We start from the raw sequence: 18,376 nt of genomic DNA, 5'->3' as shown, positions 1-18,376 counted from the left end.
CTGAAATGTTCGGTCCACCCCGTGAGCAACATGTCAAAGTACCATGCCTTAGATATCCATATTCCACAGCAACTAGCCAACTAGTACAAGGGTGTGCTCACTAAACGACAAAATCTGGGGTGCGCAGTCGACTAGTCTTGACCATAAAACAAACACAAATACCTTTTGAAGAAGAATACAAATGTACCTTTTGAAACTAATTTATATGGGTCCGTGCAAAATTCAATATTTCTGCCTTGATAACTCTTAAAAAGATCAGCATCCACGCCTTGACTGATGCCAGTCTTTGACTATCAAATATTCACAATAGGGTCTTACCACATCCTGTTGAATATAAGCTATAAATAATGTATAAATCAAAATGCAGATGAACATTGAGAATACTCCAAATGCCGCTTGAGCAAGAAACCACTTTATCTTTCTAAAACTTTCTGGCTCTTAACTGCCAGAGCCATGTAAGCTTTAACGAGCTCCTCCTTAACCATGAATAATATGGAAGCTGCAAAAACACTCTGTACTATCTTTGTACTCATCCCTTTGTAAAAGCCTGGCAATCCTTCATAATGGATCATTTTAATTATAGCATCAAGGGTACCTGTAGTGCACAAATATCAGTTACCATATTGATAATGAGCCATGGAAGAGTCATCAAAACTCAAAGCACATAAGAAAGCATGAATTCTTTTACTTAAGATGATGCAAACAAAAGTTTAACAGTGTCCCCCTCCAAGAAAAATTATTGCAGAATAACAAGGTCGAAACATAGCAACCAGATATACACAGCGGCAAAGCGCAAAAAAGTGGAAACCCAAAATGATGTGAGCAGTGCACAGAAGACGCAAGAAAAATAAAGATGTGTGAATTCATATAGTGACAGCTAGTCCCTCTATTTAGAAACACCATTTCACCACTTGCCATTAAATTTTTTTGTTAAGTTGGGATGTTGACTAGCACTCACAACTAGAAAGATAACATTGTTTTCAGTAATATTATCAATCCTATTTATTCTATTCTTAATCACTTCTAGAATACATATCCACTTAAACTGAGGCATTTGATATAGAAAGGAACATTGTGTGTGAACTAATTGACCAAACTTCATTAAGAAACTTGACAAGAACATCCTAAATTTTTCTTAATGCAAGCATGAGAAGAGATGACTAATTAGTCAAATTTACATGACAAAAAACAACATTTCATGTGCGTCTAAATTCTCTGGGTTAAAAAAAGCTGCCTCAGTCAACAGAGATTCCCCAACAGAACTTGTTGACAAGTGATCATAATTATAGTGCTACAATTCTCAAAAAAAAAAGAAATAGATGATCATCATCATCATCATGATGTTGAATGAAATGCTGTTGAATGCATTAAAAAAGCAAACCTGAGTATCTTAATGAGATATTCCGACCAATCTCCTGCTTTGCTTGAAGCCTTGACTGCATATTATTGAAGAAAAATGATTGAGATGATTTCAAATATACAATCGCATAACTGAGTGTTTCTGTTTTTGTGTTCAGTGAATGAACTAAACAAGATAGCTAAAGTAATATCCTTTTTTTCTCCCAACTGCCAAGAAGATAACTGCAGTAATATCTACTACAGATTATTACTGTGACATTGGGAAGTATGAAAAATAAACAAATAAAAGGCTACAAGTGAAAAAGCAAAAAACACTGCCCATTATCCCCATCTAAAATATCCCAGACCAGAGAACTTCACCATAGGAGAAGTGCAAAAAGGCGTTAGATTGACTTTAAATCATAAGTAGTCCAAGCACTTTCATGATCTACATCTCATGACAAAACAAAGTATTAGTATTTTTTGTTGAATGAATAAAGAGAGTTACTAAAAAACAAGACGGCTAAAAGAATATCATTTTCTGCCAAGAAGATACTAATATCGCTATTGATTAATGCATATTTAGTGCCAAAAAAAAATAAAGAATAAAAAATAAAGGCCTTTTTCTTTTTCATTATGTAAGAAAGACTACCCAATATCCCCATCTGAAATCTTCCAGGCCAGAGAGCTCCGTTGCAAAAGTGCTAGAATATCTTTATAGGTTTGGCTTTCAAATCATAAGCACTTTGAAGGTCAAAATCTTACTGACAGGGGATTTCAATAAGAAAGCTGTTTTTGGAGGAAAAAGATGCATTATATAGAAATGATGTGAGGCAGTTGTTTCATTGAGGCTAGAATATCAGAAACATCTAACGACATTTATTTCATCTGCAAAAATTCGAAAAGATGAGCGCGTGGAAACTTTCACAATGTGCTAAAGGCTCAAAAAATGAATGCCCAGGCCTAGAAATGCACTGAAGAATGACAGAGTTTGATTGATTTCTCTGGTAGTCTGACATCTTGACTATTACAGTAAGATTTGCAAAAATGTTTAGAATTGATTCAAGACCAATCGATTATGATTCCAGTCCTGAAAGAATAAGAATTATTTCTTTATGAAACTTTTACTGATAAGAGTTTCCTTAATGTGTTAGGGCATGCATTAACAAGGCCCATCACAATACAATAGAATGCTGAACAAATTGCAGGTTCATCCACACCATAACCTGGTCAGAATATGAAGCAAACTAGGAATGAATTTTACCTTGACAACCAACAAGGGGTATGTTGATACAGTTGCTCCCAGTTTGGCTAAGGCTCCTAGTAGGAAAACCTGTTCAAAAAATAATACCATAAGAAATATGAATTCCAGCAAGACCAGATTGATAAAAATTCTGGTCCTTTGATCACAACTGTATTCAAGGCCAGAAGGACATGGCAAATTATTAAGTCAAAGTTTTTATCCTAGTTCCCAGTGTAGGTCTCATATTGCCTTTACAAGAAATGAGAGTCCTATAAAGAAAAGGTGCTGCATATCTTATGAGTCTTATACCTCCAATGCAGATACATTTTTTAATCCATGCTTGTTAGCAGCTCGTTTAGACCTTAGATGCTTCAACGAGCCTTCATATATCATGAACTGGATTGAGGGATTGCACACCTACCAGAGGAAATCCTTACAATAGTAAAATAACAAAAAATAGCATTTTAGTCCACATAATTATCAATATGTGGCTAACCATAATAAGTGTAGGGATTATGCCTTTCCAGAAACCAGCAACTCCTGTTTCATTGTAAACCTCACGTGCCTACAAGCAAAGTAGAATATAAGAATCGACATTGAGAAAAACTAAAATCACCCATGTAATTCTGCAGTCGATAACCTAAGCCAATTAGTAAAATAGTATCTTGAGAGTCACAGCAACAAAGCTTCTGACCATTGAGAAAGATTTCAGAATGGCAATCAGTCAAAAGCCTATATTTATGTATACCATGTATAATAAAATAATATGCAAGTAAAATGCTATAAATCTTTTACACCAGTGTCATTGTCATGCAAAATGCTATGATCAGGCAAAAAGTAATTGGAACGAACCGCAGGGAAAGTTCCATACGGACGAGGTTTTATTAAATCAAGTTCAGCCAATTTGTCTTGCAAAGTTGAACCAGTTGAACTTTCTAAAGCTTCCTTCACAAGAGCTTCCCTCTTTCCCTCCATGATTTTTCTTTCTGCTTGAGTATGCGTCTTGAGTCAAACAAAGAAGGTCATGATTGACTGTTGTTAGATTTTGAAGCATGTACACAGAAAAGTATGTCTACTGGTCATGCTTGGGATATAATCTTAAATACAAAATTCAAAACCAGCAGAAGCACAAACCTTGAATGGTCAAAGTAACATGCCATTCACCAAATAAGAAAACTAAAGGAAGAAAAAAGTGTGTGTGGTTAGGACATCAAATTGCACCTGCATTCGGGTCACAAGAACCCATATTGGGTTTGTGAGCAATACATTCAATGACCTGCCAGTGTAAAGCAATTAAGTTAAGAAATTGATAACAACATATGTACAAAGGTAGCATTGTTATATTCTTTTAGTTCAAGTGAGATTTATGTTCAGGTGAAATAAAAAGTGTTTACCCAGCAAGGGCTGCAACAATAAGCCAAGAAAACATGCCAACAGAACCATCCCCGCGTCCTCTGGCTTCACGCGCAACCGCAAAGGCCTCAGCCTTATTTTTGAAAAGCTGATAAAAGTAGTAGTAAATACCCTGGGAGGCAGCAAACAAACAGTTAGTACTAAGACGGTTAATTTAAGAAAGGGACAAGGACGAGAGTACAGAACCTGAGAAGCAGCAGTTCCGACAAGAGAAGGTTTAAGACCGCTGTAAAGGCCCCCCCAACCTTCAGTTTTGATGACCTGACAGTGGCAATCCAATATCAAATATAAGTAAGATTGAACTAAGCTATCAATATAAGTAACAACGTAATTAGATAACTCTAACAGTAAGAGGAGTAAAATTACATTTACATACCTCAAGGATCTGACGAAGCGTGCTGCTAGGAGCAGCAGCAGGGCAATTCGGGAGGCCTTTCTTAGCAATTCTCTCTGTTTGTTGGCGAGTATTCACCTAAGCTTCAAAAATAAAATTAATTGGCAAAAGAGGTATAAAATTGAGTTTAGTTAGTTAGATAAAATTAAAGGCCGAAAGGTGTACGGGTACCGTTTGCAGAGGATAAGTGATTGTCTGAGCAATAATACCACCACCTGCTCCGGCCAGCCCATTTGCTATGGCGCTGGACATTCTTTCTTTCTTGTAGACTTTTCATACTAAAATTTGTCATAAGTCTCTAGTTATTATATTCTTCGATGTGAAAAGTACATTTTTAAGGGTGCAGTTATGTTACAATAGTGATATAATATTATTATTATTTTTAATTATTAAATTTTATTAATGTAACTGTATAATTATAAATTTAATTATTGATTGTATCTGTAGTATCATATTACGATTACAATATAATTTTATCCCATTTTTAACCCTTTAATGTGTGGGTATTTAACTGATATGATGGAGGCGACAACGAGTTAATTATCCGCGGTTGAAAATTTCCTATTTGTTTGTTAAAACTCGTAATTTTTTATTTTACACATGGAAACCGATTGTTATTGTTATAACTATTATTTAACTTAGAAAGCCATAGACTTTCAACTGCACAGTTATTTAATACTAACTATAATCTTGCACAGCGACTTATTTTATGCGACCCCAAATTGGCCCTCAGTTTGATTTAAATGCCAAGTTGTTGTTTATGTAAATAAAAATATGTGAAAAATATAATTTTTAAGTAGATAATGAGTTTAAAAAAATAATTTAAAAAGACAATCCATTAAGATTTAGGTCAAAAGTTATAAATGTCGGTTTTTTATTTTTTCCCTCAATAAAGATGAAATTGTGTTATGATGAACAGTTGTTAACATATTTTTTATTTGAAAAAAATCACAATGATGAAAAAACAAACAATTAATGAAATTTAAAACGAAGTGTACAATGCTGGAGAAGCAGGACAAATAAAGGGGGAACGCGGAATGTACACATACATAAATAGTATACACAAGGCGGATAGTCAACTTGAAGGAATCAGAGGTCAGCGCGTGGGAGAGTAAATCTGCTTTCATCCTTTTTGTATGCTCTATTCTATCTGTTATCTTTCTGAATCTGCTTCGTAACTAATCAGTTTGATTTAGATTGTAAATCGAAGAAAGCTAAGCTAGACTAGTAGTAATTTTCGGGTCTTGAGAATCAGTGATGGTTAAGGAGACGGAATATTACGACGTCCTAGGCGTCAGCCCAACGGCTTCGGAGGCCGAGATCAAGAAAGCTTACTACATCAAGGTTTCCTTCTTTTTTTCTTTTTTCTTTTTTCTTTTTTCTTTTATGGATTATATAGAATTATGAATTGCTTTGTGGTTCAAAAATCACCTAAAAACTTCTGTCTGCAGATCCCATGGCTGCTGCAGGGAATTAATTTTTATATTTTTAGTACACTTTTAATTTAGAAACTAAATTGTTGAGGGATTGTTTTGTTCATAGAATAGATTGATTGCTTATTCTTTAATTACGAAACAAGCAACTGATTATCCTTCCACATGGTACTTTGCCTCTCTCTCTTCTTCATGTTCATTTTCAGTGATGTCTGATTATTGTAGCCTACCGCTTCAATTCTAATGCTCCCACTAGCTTCAACTACTGCTGTTTTCTCTATGCTTATCTGAATCATAGAAATAATCTCAGTATCTGAACAATGTTATCTGAGGTAGAACCTTTACAAATCACCTTTGCTTGTGGCTTTCAGGCACGTAAGGTTCACCCTGATAAAAACCCAAATGATCCTCTTGCTGCTCAAAATTTTCAGGTAAGTTTTACCTTTTTTTTATTATCTGTCATGTTATTGAGCTTGTGCCTACCTTTTTTATATAAATTTGACGAACTTGTTTTAGGAGACCCATTATGACTATGACCCTTGGTAAATTTACCAAAGAGGAAAAAGATTTATTTGATGTTGTGGATGACTGGTTATGGAGGGACCAATTCGTTTTTGTAGGTTGGTCTGGTCTATTGCTCTTTCCTTGTGCCTACTCTGCTCATGTCCATTTTGATTGGGGAGAAACTCTTATAGACTATGCTACTTTCTCTTTCACCAATATGCATCTTTCATTTGACAGCTAGCTTTTTCAATTAGCACAATCATTACTTTAAGTGAAAATACATAATAGTTCATTGTTATTTCTGACCTGGGTGTTATTTTATCAAAATATACAGTGCAGCCTGAAAATGGCTTTCTCGATTTTTAATGTTAGAACAGTTCCACTGGTCTGATTAATATCAATTGCATACTGATTATGTGGCTAAAAAAGAGAAAGAAAATCCCAAGAAAAAGTGATCATTTGAGAGTGCTAATAGGTTTTGGCTTTTGAAGTTTATGTTTTTTCTGTATCTGTCTATTTAGTTTTTTCATTATTTCTGGACAAATTGCTAAAAAAAAACTAGTTATGGGTGAATGTTTGTAGAAGTTCATGGAGGATCTTATAATTTAAAAACTTGAAAACATTTTAAACTCTCCTTCGTCTAAGGTCAACGAAACCTCACGAATTTCCTTCTTTGTCCTTGCTATTATTGGCATGATAAATGAGAATTTGGATCCTAGTATTGAGGTCTCTATGCTTCTTAGTTTTTTCAGATTTTAGGCTGTTGCACATATTTTGAAACCAAGAAGTTCAATATGGTTTGTTTCACGGGTCTTGACTCATTTAACTTTTTGTTTGCTTGGGCTTAGCCCATTAGACTTCAGTAATTCTGGTCGATAGTACATTCAAATATTTTCAACACCCAGTTGCAATTTCAGAACATTTTAATTTGTTATCTGTTGGAAACTTTTTCTTTTGCTATTCAATTTCTTTTTCCCTCTATACCATTGCATTTTAGCTTTGTAAGAATATCCTTTTTTGAAGTTGTTTCATCTAAATTCAGGTTTTGGGAGAGGCTTACCAGGTATTGAGTGATCCAGCCCAACGGCAAGCATATGATGCTTATGGGAAATCAGGAATCTCAACGTTAGTTTCTTCTTTTAACCTATGATAGATTAATTTCAAGGTTTATAGGCCGTCTGACTCTTCATGCATTACGTCCCCAGATCATTATATATTTGTTGTAGACTTGTTATATTTTTTATGCTATCATTTACATGATTTCCTTTCATTGCAGTGAAGCAATTATTGATCCTGCAGCAATCTTCGCGATGCTTTTTGGAAGTGAGCTTTTTGAGGATTATATAGGTCAGCTTGCCATGGCTTCAGTGGCTTCTCTAGACATTTTCACTGAAGGGGAAGAGTTTGATGCTAAAAAGTTGCAAGACAAAATGAAGGTAGATTCCTTTCATCATGCAATCAGATATTTATATCCTATCTTATAGTTGTGTGTGTGTGTGTGTGTGTGTCTGTTTCTTGTGTCACTAAATACTCTTTTTAACTGCAGGTTGTTCAGAAGGAAAGGGAGGAAAAACTTGCAGATATACTAAGAGGTCGACTCAACCAATATGTACAAGGGAACAAAGAGGATTTCATTAATTATGCTGAAGCTGAAGTTTCAAGGCTGTCTAATGCTGGTAATGATCTGTATTTCAAGGGCCATGATAATATGTTTGTCTAAAAACAAGAGATGAAAATCCAGACAAAAGATTCTCTCTCTCTCTCTCTTTCTATATCTTGTTTCTACGTTTTCAGCTATTTAATCATTCATGATAGTAGGTATGATGCAAATAATTTATGCAGCTTCAACATCCCCTAGCCTATGGAATTTTAAAAAATAGCTGCCATTATTGCTACCATTATCTTTTTGAACAAATAAAAGCAAAGAAAGAAATGTTTGTGCCCTCTGGTTCTATTTATCTGTTGCATGTTTGTACCTAGACTTATTCATGGGCAATTATTCTCTCTGACTAGTTTTATGTTCTGGTATCTACAGCGTATGGTGTTGATATGTTGAATACAATTGGCTATATATATGCAAGACAAGCGGCAAAAGAGCTTGGGAAGAAAGCTATATATCTGGGGGTGCCTTTTATTGCTGAATGGTTTAGAAACAAGGGCCATTTTATCAAATCTCAAGTAACAGCTGCAACAGGTTAGCAGATATTTCTGCATTCAGTGATCAACAATAGTTTTCATTGGGAAGTCTTTTTGGCCTCTGCTCTGGTCCAAGTGCGTGTTTGCCATTGGGTGTGAAGTAGCATTAACTCTTGTACTGTTTTCATTTTCTCAGGGGCCTGAACGTTTTCTCTCTCACTTTGTCTCTGATTTGCATGTTTGATTGAATTTTGTTTTTGCCTTTTTCAGTGACTGATGTGGTTCATAGAGACATGTCAGGGTTTGGAAGAAAATTTTAATGTGAGCTTTTAGTGGCCTCCTAGGCATGCAGTGTAAGGATGATGGTTTTTAATAAATTACCGGCTGATATTGGTAAAACTAATTCCCAGTAGTAAAGGGTTGGGGTGGCTTGATGTTTGTCTTTTAAATCCCTGATCTAATCTCTGTAAGAAATAAATTAACTGCGTCAGAAAGAATTCTTGAAAGCTAATGAAGTTTCCACTGTTTTTAATTTTCTTTTCCTCGTGCTATTAGGTGCCATTGCATTAATCCAGCTGCAGGAGGACATGAAAAAGCAGCTTAGTGCAGAAGGAAACTATACTGAGGAAGAGCTTGAGGAGTACATGCAATCGCACAAAAAATTGATGATAGATTCACTGTGGAAACTTAATGTAGCTGACATTGAAGCCACACTTTCCCGAGTTTGTCAGATGGTTGTCTTGCTAGTTTCTTATTATTTGTGGTTTTTGGCTTACATTTGATGAGATACTAGGTTGTTTTATTTGTTGTTAATCTATGATGATCTATTGTAGGTTCTTCAAGATAACAATGCCAAGAAAGAAGAGCTTCGTGCGCGAGCAAAAGCATTGAAAACCCTCGGCAAAATCTTCCAGGTATTGGTTCTGGCTCCTGTGATACTCATTTTTTCTGCATTTCCTTTTCCAGTTAAATTATCTACTAAATGCCTAACTGCTTTTGAAATCATGGCACAAATACAGAGAGCCAAGTCAAACAATGGGAGTGAGGGTGAAACTGTGCTAAGTGGTGGAGTGCATAAACTGAATGGAAGTGATTCATGCTATGATGCTTCTTCTCCCATTACATCGCCAAAATCTACAGAGCATCAAGAATCATCCCAGTCTGCTTTTGCATCTCAGGTACATTTTTTTTCCCCCGCTTCCTGCTGAGTTCATTAGTTGTATTTCTATATCACGTGGTAAACATTGGGTGAAAGGTTGTCAGTGAAGTACAATGGTTTTGACATTGTTTATGGGAAACAGATTTGAATTTTCCTTTCTTATCTTGTCTCATCCCTTGCCCAATCTCACTTCAGTTGTTACTGAATTTTATTAGTCTCTTGTTTCTTACTGAAAATCAAAATTAGAAAAGGGAAAAAAATTGAGAGTTCCAATATCTTTCTACATAACTACAGATGCAAGATAAATTTACATTTATCCTCTTTTTTATTTATTATTTTTTTCTTTTTCAAAAGGTAGGGGTGGGCAAATTAATTTTTTTGGTTCTAAACCTCCCTAAGATTCGAATTCAGTGGCCAGCTGAAGAAAGCTACTTGAAAACCACTTGATAAAGCTCTCGGGGGCAAGTTTAAATTTATCTATCAAGGAAGTGATTATAGGAAAATTATCTGGGATTGCAAGTGCACACGTTTTGATCTGTGCATAAAAGTGTTGTAAGAGTTACAATGGATTTATTTTTGTCTTAAGAAATGCCCATATACTTTATCTGTGCTTGGTGGGTTGGGACTCAGGGAGTTTTAGAGGCAATTAAAGAGCTTCTTGTATTTTAATTTTCTATTTATCATCTCATTTGCTCTTTATTTTCCCTCTATTTTCCCCTTATGCCAGAGCCCATATGTGGAAGCCCCCAACTTGTCAGATGCTCAGTTTGGTCGTGACTTCCCAATACCAACAGCACCACCTGGTGCTCAAGGACATTCTTCGACAGGCAAGGAATAAAGATGAAGAATTTGATCGATTGAGCCATGTTTGTCAAATATATCTATGATGTGTATGATGTTATGGATGCAGTAGGGAAAGCACTCAAGCTTGCATTTGTTGGATAAGTCTGTACCAGTAGACGATGTTGGAAGCACAACCCACTTCTAAGTGATAGGATTAGCGTATTTTATTCAATCTGTGGGTCATGCATATACATAAAATGGAAGGTATTGCAGAAGATAGTTCTTTCTATTGATTCAAAATAGGCTTCCATTGGCTGCCTACTCATCATTTGAATTGAGTAATGTATTCCATTGCATTGATTTTCCTGTGTGTGTGTGTGTGTGTTAATGAGTATGTTTCAGTCACGCTCACAGATGTACATTTATTTAGATTGAAGTTTTTGCTTAGTGTGTTATGTATCATTGCGATATATTGATGATATCGTAATGTAATTTGCCCACGGAGTGATATTCTGTTGCATGTCTAGTTAAAGCCTAAAAGGTTCGTTTGCTACAAAATGGAGGATGCCGTTAGAAATGTGATTAACTAAATGTCAAAGGGAATTTATAAAACCAAAATTGCATCTTTACAGTTTTAGTTGTGAATTAACCCTCCGCGGAATATCCCCTTCTTTAACTTTCATGATATATGTTAATGATATAAGGGATGTTTATTTTCTCACTTAAGTTTTTCTGACACGTTAAATGAGTACCATGATTTGGTGAAAATTATATTTTGTCACTTAACATTTACACTGTTAGTATTTTACCAGCATTTCGCTAAAAATAAATTAATATTAAACGAAATATGAATTAAAATTTATTTTGCTTTTAGACTGTAAAAGATGATTTTGTTCTTTGAAAGAAAAGAAATTATGAAAGATATATTTATCATTTGTCCACTAAAATTTTTTTGACATATCTATTCAGTATCAAGATTTTTTAAAAATTATATTTTACCATTTAATATTTAAGTTATTATCACTTTGCCACTAAAACATTAAAAATAATTAAATATTTAACCTAAAATGTAAAAAATGATTTTGTCATTTGAAAAGAAAGAAATTATAAAAGAGAAATTATACCAGAAAATTAACCATTATATTTTAAAAAAATAGCTACTTTTTTTTTATTGTATAAACATATTGCTGTGCATTCAAATACCAAATTTCAAGTAATATAAGTCGAACAATTTGGTTTTGATATTATCATTCAAAATCAGCAAATATCATACAAGCCATTTGAAACACTATAATGACAAACAAAAACTCCAAATTTAACACTTCATCAATAATTGTGTTAACATTTTGGCTTCAATGTAAAATTTCTCAAATGCTCTTATGATATCATCAAATTTTTGTTGTGTTAATGTTTTGATGGCAAAGTAATAATATCTTAAACATTAGGTGACAAAATGTAGCTTTTAGGAAACTTTAATACTGAATTGATATGTTAGCAAATTTTTTTGTGGACAAATGATAATATTTCTTTCATAATTGAATGATCCGATTTGGTTTTAACATGAGATTCCTTAAATACCCTTATGAAACAAATTTTTAACGGCATTAACAGAATAGTAGTAAATTGATAATAGTGTAAACATTTGGTGGTAAAATGCAATTTTCACAAACTATGATACAAACTTAATGTGTTAGAAAAACTTAGATGAAAAAATGATAATATCCCAGACTTAATATGATTAGGCAACGATAGAAAGAATCTTGTGTTAGCCTAAAAATGAATGGAGGGCCGTTGAATTTTATACTGTTACATACCACAAAAAAGAGTCTAATTGTCTAAGACTTACTTATAGGAGAAATTGTGGATTGATTGTCCTCATGTGGGGTATTTTACACAAGCGAATTAATAATTTATATTAATTTTAGGTTAAAATTACTTAAAAATAATATTATTATACTCATGGAGAATTAATAATATTAATATATATTATCTTTATTTGCAAATATAATATTATCATATTTGTTTAGTTTTAATAGTATTATATTTATTTAATATTAATAATCAATAATATTATATAGTTTATTCCAAGAAAATATTAACTTCGTCTTTTCCAATGACAGATGGCATCGGTGAGTGGCGACAAAAAAAAAATCATGTGAATTAGGCTCAATTTTAAATTAAGTTGGACAACTATAGATTAAAAATTACAATATTATATCAAAATGTGCCAACATGATTGGTGTAGTTATATCTAAGAATTTTCATAGAGCTTAATGAATTTTGCATATTTAAATTCACATAGAGATATAGTGGGTTAATATGTGAGATATTTTTGATATTACTCAAGAGAGTATATCAAATAGATTAGGAAAATTTACTATCAACATGAGTAATAATTCTTAATAGCATAGATGAAGGATTAAATTGGATTAGTTATGGTGAAGTCGAATGTTCTAGTGTCTTAATCTCTTGGTGATTTCATTATTATTTGTATATGTATTTAAATTTTAGTTATTTTATTTTATTTCAATATTTAGTCCAAATTATCTTAAACGATTGTTCAAATAAATTAGGGCTAGAATAATTTTAGTAGTTAATAGGATAGACAATCTTTCTCGAACAATACTCTATTTTACATTATATTACTTGCGCTGACTATTCACTTGCTAATTTACACTACATATTGTATTGTATTAGAAGTTTAGAACACTATTTTTATGCCAACTTATATTTGGCTGCAATTTCTAGTTGTATTTCATGGCATTAAAAGGGTGGATAATGCAATAAAAAAAGCATGAAATAATCTCATGTGGATAGGATTTAGGCTATATTCATTAAAATTTTGTTCATATTTTAAATTTTAATCATATTACTCTTATTATTCAATAATTTATAATATATATTTATATTTAAATAAATTTAATTTAAATAATAATATAAAAATATTAATAAACATAAAAAATTAATAAATAAATGATTATACATTATTTTACTTTTGTTACATAAAATCATTTTGATTATTATACTTGAATATATAAAACTATTTTAATTATTTAATCATTTATTATTTATTATAATACTAAATTTTAAAAATTAAATTAAACATTTATATTTGACATTAATAAAAAATTTAATTCATATAATTTAATATAATATATTATTGTAATATAATTTAAATTATATTATCATTTATTTTATAATAACAAAATATAAATGATATTATAATGTAATATTATAATAATATAATTCTTAGTATTTTATAATTTGATGGTAGTATATTGTTAAACTATTTTTATATTATAAAAATTAATATTTAAAAATAATTACTTAATAACTAATTTAAAAAATTCATAATATAACATTAAAATATTAATAATTTTAAATAATATTAATTAAATGTTAATATTAATATAAAATAATACTACAAATAATATTATATATACTACTGTCCTAAACATAATTTGATATTATAATTTAATACAGTATACCCTGAAATAATGCCCCATAATATAATACGATTAATGGTTTAGTACAACGTAATCACACTAGCTAAACTTGCAACGGCAGTTATTTATTGAGTTGTGTTGTAATTTTGGAATAGAGGGAGAAATGAGAAATATTAGTGTTTTAATATTTTTGTTTACAAGGTTATTAAACTGACGAGGTCAAGTGTTGTAAACTCTTATTAATTTAATAACAATTAATGGATAAAACTTACGTAATAAGAAAGAAAAATTTGGAAGTTACTACTTGGAACATGAACGAAAACGGTCAACTGCAAATTGGGGGAAAAAAAAAGGTTTTAATTGGTTAAGAAAAAAAAAAAGGATAAATAATATAAAATGGTAAAGGTGTGAAAAAGCGTCGAAGGAGAAAAGAAGGTGTAGATCTTAACACAAAACTACAACGGGAATTAGGGGTGTGAAGAATTGACTGATTAAGAGAGGCAGATGAGGGATATAACTATCTAAGATAGAGAGAGAACAACTGTCGGGGAAGAGAGAGAGCACAGTGAAGAAGAACGACGGCGGCATTTGGGATATAGAGCTGTAACTGTAACTTCCATCCTGCCTGTGCCTTCCTTCCTTCCTTCCGCAGCCAATCCAATCTAAACCATAAAACGTGTTGCACAACCCAAGAGTCCGGTCCAGATCTCCTTTTTTTTTTTTCTCCTCCTTCTCTGATTTTCGTAAGTACAGATAGCGACACAGATTTGAAATTTCTCCCAAAAATAATCACTGTACATCCACATTTACATCATATATTGTATACATCTTATTCAAGTGAGGTAGGCGGAACGAATCAAAAGAAGAAAATTTCAAAATCCATATTATAACCTAGCGTGAACTTGAGATCTCTGAAATTGAGTACAAGAATTACTGATGGAGACCGAGAAGAAATCGTCGGTGGTGTCGGATGTCGGAGCCTGGGCCATGAACGTCATAAGCTCCGTTGGGATTATTATGGCCAACAAGCAGCTTATGTCCTCCTCCGGCTATGCTTTCAGCTTTGGTCTGTGTCCGATCTGATCTGATCTTTTTTTTCAGTAATAGAATTAATTATTATGTCATTACTACGTAGTTTCTTTCATCTCTTCATGGATTCGCTAGATTCATGCACTTTGCCGCAAGTTTCTTTCAATGAAAATTGCAATATATACCAAGGATTTAAGATAAGGATAAACTCCAAACACTATGTATTAGTATTAATTAATACTTTTTTTCCTTCAATTTTCAGCCACAACTTTAACCGGGTTCCACTTTGCCGTAACGGCATTGGTTGGTTTGGTGTCTAATGCAACTGGATTATCCGCATCCAAGCACGTACCTTTGTGGGAGCTCCTCTGGTTCTCAATTGTTGCCAATATGTCTATTGCCGGCATGAACTTCAGTCTCATGCTCAATTCTGTTGGTTTCTACCAAGTATGTCTTTTTTTTTTTTTTTCAAATTTCATTTGTATTTTGGAGCCAATTCATATTTCAAATATTTCAGTAGGATTAATACAGACCCACAATCTGAATACAGGTTACCACTATTAACAATTTTCACTCTATTTGTTAATTAACACTTTCTGTTTTTCACAGATCTCCAAACTTAGCATGATCCCAGTGGTTTGCGTCATGGAATGGATCCTCCACAACAAGCACTATTCAAAAGAAGTGAAAATGGCTGTTGTGGTTGTGGTTATAGGTGTGGGTGTTTGCACAATAACCGATGTCAAAGTTAATGCCAAAGGTTTTCTGTGCGCCTGTGTAGCAGTCCTCTCTACGTCTTTGCAGCAAATTGTGAGTATTTTTGCTATTCTATCTGCTCACCGTCTAGTAGATCTCACCCAATTTCATGATCGTAGTCATTACTCTCATTGGTTTTTTTGTAATTCTTGTTCTGCCCTAAATCTTTTGTAGTCACGGTGAGGTATTACCATTTTTCATTCAATATAATAGTTATTAGTTAAATGATAGAAGATTAAATAATTGATTCTGTTATGTATCGAACTGTCAGAAGTATGTTAGTAGTTTTCTTGGTTTCTAGTGAGCTTATATAATAAGCCAATGACAACAGATGTTTGTTAATGCACAGTTCTGCTGAGTGAGAATCATTTATCATGGATCAACCACTGAACCACTGTGAATGTTTTATATTTGTGCTTGAAGATACAAAGTCTGTATTTCTTTCCTGTGTGTTGACAGTAATCTCAAACTAATTGGAGTTGTTTACAAGAATCAGTTTTTCTCTATTTTCCCTCCCTGCTGAAATCTCCTCCTCTGTAAAAGATGCATGGATAAATAGTACGTCATATTGGAAATTATTGGTGCTGTAAGTCTAATATTCAAACTTTTCTAGGTTGATATTGTTTAACTTACATAATAAGTGCTGTGATGGCAGTTTGAGGTTTCAAGAACCAAACTGGGATTCCTAATTGATTCTGAACTTTAAACAAAAAATAATCTAAAATAAGCTAGTATTTGTTCGGTTGAACGTGGAAGACTACTGGCCTATTTCGTAGATTTTACATGTGTGTGGCGAATAATCGGACTCAGATTTAGGATTGGAAAGAAACTACTACATATTGGAACTGGCTGCAATTATCCCCAAAGGATTTCTCAGTTGTTTTTGCCACTTGTTGTGGAGGCAAGATGTCATGGGTTCAAGTCCAAAGGAATACGTTTAATTTGGGACAGTGAGTCGGGGTGTCCAAGGTAAAATAGAAATACAAATCCCAATGTTATGTGTCACTCATCTATTGGATGATTAATTTCTTAACTTTTGAAATTACTATTCTACCATCCAATAGTGAATACCATATTAGTTGAGAGTCAAGTAGGGACTCAAATGTTGGGATCCTGCCATTACTCAAATAAAAAAAGTAACTGGCTACGTTTTACTATTTAGCACCATAACATGTATGATAAAATTTCTCTTAGCAGTTTTTTTTTTTTTTTTGGTTTGAATGTGGTTGTAGATATGTAGAATCGGGTAATCTTTAGATAATTCAAAATTCTTGTTGATGTGTTTATCTTATCATTTCCTGACTTGGTATGTTGGTCATGACCTCCAAAAATAAGTAATACCCTTTGGTGGGGGAAAACCTCTAAAATGAGAAAATGATATGATTGCAAGGAGTTCACTCTAAAATACCTGCAGAATACTAATCCTTGCATGTGTTTATTTTCAGCTTCCATAGCCCTAGGCAAAGTTAACATATTTCTGATTTTCTGATGTGCAGACAATAGGTTCCTTACAGAAGAAATATTCAATTGGCTCTTTTGAATTACTGAGTAAGACAGCTCCAATTCAAGCCGTCTCTCTACTTGTCCTTGGTCCATTTGTTGATTACTACCTTAATGGAAAATTCATAACAACCTATAAGATGACTTCTGGGGCCATTGTGAGTATTCCTTTTTTCTCTGACTTCAGTTGCTAGCCTTCTGGCTTCTGTCTGCATACATTTACTGATCCATATACAGGAAAAACTAATTTTAACCCTTATCTAATGACTGGTTTAAATGTGTGCAGCTTTTTATATTTCTATCATGTGCACTAGCTGTGTTCTGCAATGTGAGTCAGTACCTGTGCATTGGGCGATTTTCTGCAACTTCATTCCAGGTTTTAGGTCACATGAAAACGGTTTGTGTTCTCACATTGGGATGGCTGCTCTTTGATTCTGCACTGACTTTCAAGAATATAAGCGGGATGATTCTTGCTGTTGTTGGTATGGTAATATATAGTTGGGCTGTCGAGGCTGAAAAACAGAGAAATGCCAAGACTTCGCCCCAGTCAAAGAACAGCCTTACAGAAGAGGAAATCAGACTTCTGAAGGAGGGAGTAGAAAACACTCCCGTTAAAGATGTTGAACTTGGTGAGACAAAGGAGTAATATAATTTTTTTTAGCAGGTATTTCATTTGTTTTAATTCATCTTAGTCTGTATCTTTTACCTGATTTATGCAGCAGGACGACATTGATCCATATGGACTCCTCCACACATATTTATTTTAGAAATTGTGGTTATGATTAATTGAAAATTTTGTTTCATGTTTAATTTATCTCACTTTTCCCTGGAGTATGTGTGATGCTCTAAGAGATCGGCAAATGATTTTAGAATTGGACGATAAAATGTAAATTTCAGGTCATGTTGATGTTCAGATTGTGTTGATGGTTGTGTTAAGAAATGTACCAATGATTTTCATGTGATCTGACTCAAATGTGTCAATGGTTAGCAACCTCAAGTGAGCTCGAACTGTCTGTGGAGTTAATATTTTTGCGGAAATATGACCAACGAATATTGGGTTGGAAAGTGTTGTTTCAAACTTGTGAATGAATATTTTCTTTTCTTATTGAAGAGTGGCCTTCAATTTATGATTTTTGGCGACTTTGAAACATTGAAGTACTTAGCAATGACAATTTACCACCTTCTGTCTGTTTTGACCTCAAATGTCTCACGTTATCGCATTGTAGCGATATTTGTTGAGTT

At 33.2% G+C, this 18,376-nt stretch overlaps 3 protein-coding genes across 6 annotated transcripts; 2 read left to right on the top strand and 1 right to left on the bottom strand.

The window, feature by feature from the left end:
• Positions 1-217: 217 nt before the first annotated feature.
• On the bottom strand, positions 218-4,670 carry LOC18042342 (peroxisomal nicotinamide adenine dinucleotide carrier). 2 transcript variants are annotated; one of them, XM_006435459.2, is made up of 11 exons: positions 4,560-4,670; positions 4,371-4,466; positions 4,181-4,255; positions 3,976-4,106; positions 3,803-3,857; positions 3,434-3,583; positions 3,078-3,146; positions 2,891-2,998; positions 2,603-2,671; positions 1,382-1,436; positions 218-595 (listed from the first exon to the last, which is right to left on the bottom strand). In XM_006435459.2, the coding sequence occupies exons 1-11, from the start codon at positions 4,638-4,640 to the stop codon at positions 414-416; spliced, it is 1,071 nt and encodes a 356-aa protein (XP_006435522.1). In that variant the 5' UTR covers positions 4,641-4,670; the 3' UTR covers positions 218-413. The 2 variants fall into 2 exon arrangements, with proteins under 2 accessions (XP_006435522.1, XP_024040515.1); XM_024184747.1 differs by having other exon boundaries at positions 3,976-4,082.
• Positions 4,671-5,289: 619 nt separating this feature from the next.
• On the top strand, positions 5,290-10,903 carry LOC18042341 (chaperone protein dnaJ 10). 3 transcript variants are annotated; one of them, XM_024184132.1, is made up of 11 exons: positions 5,290-5,483; positions 5,585-5,732; positions 6,193-6,252; positions 7,368-7,450; positions 7,602-7,761; positions 7,872-8,001; positions 8,361-8,519; positions 9,017-9,195; positions 9,295-9,375; positions 9,481-9,639; positions 10,348-10,903. In XM_024184132.1, exons 2-11 carry the CDS (start codon positions 5,646-5,648, stop codon positions 10,456-10,458), a joined length of 1,209 nt encoding a protein of 402 aa, XP_024039900.1. In that variant the 5' UTR covers positions 5,290-5,483; positions 5,585-5,645; the 3' UTR covers positions 10,459-10,903. The 3 variants fall into 3 exon arrangements, with proteins under 3 accessions (XP_024039900.1, XP_024039898.1, XP_006435520.1); XM_024184130.1 differs by having other exon boundaries at positions 5,290-5,499; XM_006435457.2 differs by having other exon boundaries at positions 5,290-5,732.
• A 3,303-nt stretch (positions 10,904-14,206) lies between these two features.
• LOC18042340 (UDP-rhamnose/UDP-galactose transporter 1) lies at positions 14,207-17,948 on the top strand. Its single transcript, XM_006435456.2, has 5 exons — positions 14,207-14,915; positions 15,141-15,325; positions 15,488-15,688; positions 17,131-17,292; positions 17,421-17,948. Exons 1-5 carry the CDS (start codon positions 14,786-14,788, stop codon positions 17,778-17,780), a joined length of 1,038 nt encoding a protein of 345 aa, XP_006435519.1. The 5' UTR covers positions 14,207-14,785; the 3' UTR covers positions 17,781-17,948.
• The last annotated feature ends 428 nt before the right edge of the window (positions 17,949-18,376 follow it).

Source organism: Citrus clementina, unplaced genomic scaffold (genome assembly GCF_000493195.1).
Source record: "Citrus clementina cultivar Clemenules unplaced genomic scaffold, Citrus_clementina_v1.0 scaffold_5, whole genome shotgun sequence".
Classification (NCBI taxonomy): domain Eukaryota; kingdom Viridiplantae; phylum Streptophyta; class Magnoliopsida; order Sapindales; family Rutaceae; genus Citrus; species Citrus x clementina.
The sequence above is the reverse complement of the archived record's forward strand: the minus strand, read 5'-3'. Positions and strand labels throughout refer to the sequence as shown.